Source organism: Xenopus tropicalis, chromosome 5 (assembly GCF_000004195.4).
Source record: "Xenopus tropicalis strain Nigerian chromosome 5, UCB_Xtro_10.0, whole genome shotgun sequence".
Lineage (NCBI taxonomy): Eukaryota > Metazoa > Chordata > Amphibia > Anura > Pipidae > Xenopus > Xenopus tropicalis.
This window is the reverse complement of record NC_030681.2, coordinates 83,846,639-83,849,702: the sequence shown is the minus strand read 5'-3', so window position 1 is coordinate 83,849,702 and position 3,064 is coordinate 83,846,639. Positions and strand designations below refer to the sequence as shown.

Sequence of the window (3,064 nt, the reverse complement as noted above, 5' to 3'; positions counted from 1 at the left end):
TTACGCAAAGTTGTTTTGATTATAATGTACTTAGGGGGTTATGTAATAAAAGGCACTAACTTTGCCCAGGAGCAGTAACCTATAGCAACCAATAAGCAGTTAGAATTTACTGGTCACCTGTTTAAAAGCAAACATCATGTGACCCTATGGGTAACTTCTACTGGGCAAACGTAGTGCCTTTTATTACATACAAGGGTAGAAGAGGTAGTTCATCTTTAAATACAACGGAGAAGTAAAGGTCATTGATTAGAAACAGTAAAAACAGTAAAAAGTGTATGTCTTATTAATGTGGATAAGTATAATATTATGCTAAAGTAACCACAGGAAAAATACTGTATTTAAGGTTCAAAATTCATATTTCCTGGTCATCCCCAGGCAGCATGTCAAAACACACGGGTATGCACTCCTCTGTCAGCTACAGCAGAAGAAAACAACCACGCCCCCAATCAGCATAAGTACCTCCCCAACACCGGTCTCCTTCGTCTTTGTTTTCTTCTGTCAGCTGTTTGGGGGAGGGGTTTGCACTCACTGATCCCAGCAGGGATCCGATTACCGGGTGCAGTTCTCTGCAGCTTCTCTCCACCCGAAGCCCATGCCGTTATCAGCTCAGGCTGTGTGTGCTGGGAACCCTGTGCGGTGGGGGTTTTCCTTGCCGTGGGCAGGTCTAAGCACAGTGTGCTGCTGCTGTCTGGAGGCGACTGCTGATGACATCATAGAGGTGTGCACCTGTAGTTAAGTTGTGCATGGTGCTGGCAACTTTGCCCTTAGTAGTGTGCTTTTCAACATGGAGCCAGCTGCCTCTAAACGCGCCGCTTCTAGGACTTCAGGGTGAGTGCAAACCCACTTCAATTTACCTCCCTTTTTCCTATCTCCGAAAAGAGCTGCCTGTATATTTATATCACTATTTTTTTCTTAGTGATTCTGTCCCTGTGGAGGAGCCTGTGTCTAAAAGGGATAAGCATCATGGCAAAGAGGATAAGGAGTTAAGGATGTGTAAAGCGTGTGATAATTCTGCTATCAAGGGTAGAAGATTATGCCAGATATGTTTGGAGGAGTATGCTACCAGAGACCTTAGCAAGAATTTATCTGCTACTCCTGCTCTCTCTCATGCTAGTTATCCTGAGAGACCCTCCACTTCTGCTGTCGCTCCAGTGGATCAATCCATTATCAGAGACTGGGTTAGAGAAGCAGTATCTGAAAGCCTAAAAAACCTTCCGGGTAGTAAAGAGCCATCTGCGCAGTCTAAAATTGTATTATCTTCTGGGGATGAAGGTGAATGTTCCTTTTCTGATGAGGAGGATGATGATGAAGATGAGTCTCAGTGTTTTGAAACTAAACTTGTTCCTTCTTTAATTAAAGCGGTGAGAAGAACCCTTAGTCTGGAGGTCCCTCAGCCTGAATCTTCCATATCCTCCCTTTTTTCTAAGAAGAAAAAGCCATTTTTTCCTGTGCATCCTGAAATTAAAGACATTATGAATCAAGAATGGGCTAAAGGTCCTAAAAAGACCCCTGTGGAGGCTAAAATTGCTCAGTTGTATCCTTTTTCTCTAGAAGATCTAGAATTATGGGAGAATCTTCCCACTGTTGATGCCCCGGTGGCACGCTTATCAAAGAAGACGGCGCTTCCAATTGACGATATTTCAGCCTTAAAACACCCGATGGACAGACGTATGGAAACTGAACTGAAAAAGTTATTCATTACGGCTGGGGCAGCTTGTAAGCCTTCTGTGTCCATAGTTTCAGTTTCTAAAGCAATTTCCATTTGGGCAGACAACATTGAACAAGCAGTTCTGGAGGATTCTCCTAGAGAGAAGATTGCTCAAGCCCTTTTAGATCTCAAGAAGGCCGCAGAGTTTTGCCTTGAAGCTGCTATTGATCTTTCTAGATTATCGGCTCGTAATCTTATGTATTCGGTTGCTGCCCGCAGAGCATTATGGCTTCGCTCATGGTATGCGGATACCGCCTCCAAAAATACGCTGTGTAAATTGCCCTATGAGGGTAAACGATTGTTTGGTAAAAGCCTAGATGATATCATTGCAAAATCCTCAGGAGGAAAGAGCACCTTTTTACCGCAGACCAAACGATTCTTTGACCCGAAGAAACAAAATGACAGATATTCCTCAAAGCGGAGGGAAGATTCCAGATATTACAGACCTGGCAGAGAGTTTAAGGCACCTTGGCGTTCTGGTCAGTCTTCTTTTTTTCGGGGCAACAAGTCTAAGGGTCCCAGGTCCCCAAAAAATCAGCCCAAGGCCCAATGAGATGAGGCCGGCCCAGACAGCCCGGGTAGGTGCAAGGCTACTAAAATTTCATCAAGTCTGGGCCAGAGAGATAGAGGACGAGTGGGTGCTGTCAGTAGTGTCGAGAGGCTATCGGCTAGAGTTTTTGGAAAGACCCAGAGGAAATCATTTTATCCAAACAAAGTCAAGAGATTCAGATTTTTTCGTTCTTCAGGAGTACATTTCTCAGCTTTTAGCCAAGGGGGCTGTCACTCTAGTTCCGCAACATCAAAGAGGGCAGGGCTTTTATTCCCCTCTTTTCCTTGTAGAGAAAGCATCCGGAGATCTACGTCCAATCTTAGATTTAAGGAGACTCAACAAGTTTATCAAGCCCCAGAGGTTCAAGATGGAGTCCCTCAGTACAATAAAAGCGGTAGTGCATACAGGGGATTGGCTGGCATCCCTAGATTTAAAGGATGCGTACCTTCATGTTCCGGTGGCAGAGGAACATCATCGGTACCTCAGATTTGCCTGGCAAGAGCAGCATCTTCAATTTCAGTGCCTTCCTTTTGGGCTAGCCACGTCACCAAGGACATTTACCAAGGTTCTAGTCGTCCTGGTAGCAAAGATGAGGAGGGAAGGTGTGGAAGTCTACCACTATTTAGACGACCTTCTCATTGTGGCGAGAGAAAGATCTACCCTCCTGCATCATGTAGCCTTGGTCAGGAATACACTGACCCGCTTCGGGTGGTTAGTGAACGAAGCCAAGAGTCAACCGGAGCCCTCTCAGACAATTATTTATCTGGGGGCACTTTTCAACACCAGGATAGGTATGGTGTCCTTGC

The 3,064-nt window shown here is 45.1% G+C and overlaps 1 protein-coding gene across 1 annotated transcript; it reads left to right on the top strand.

Annotated features, from left to right (window-relative positions):
- Positions 1-768: 768 nt before the first annotated feature.
- LOC116410939 (lamina-associated polypeptide 2, isoforms alpha/zeta-like) lies at positions 769-2,358 on the top strand. The gene is made up of 2 exons (XM_031902629.1): positions 769-828; positions 917-2,358. Exons 1-2 carry the CDS (start codon positions 785-787, stop codon positions 2,259-2,261), a joined length of 1,389 nt encoding a protein of 462 aa, XP_031758489.1. The 5' UTR covers positions 769-784; the 3' UTR covers positions 2,262-2,358.
- The last annotated feature ends 706 nt before the right edge of the window (positions 2,359-3,064 follow it).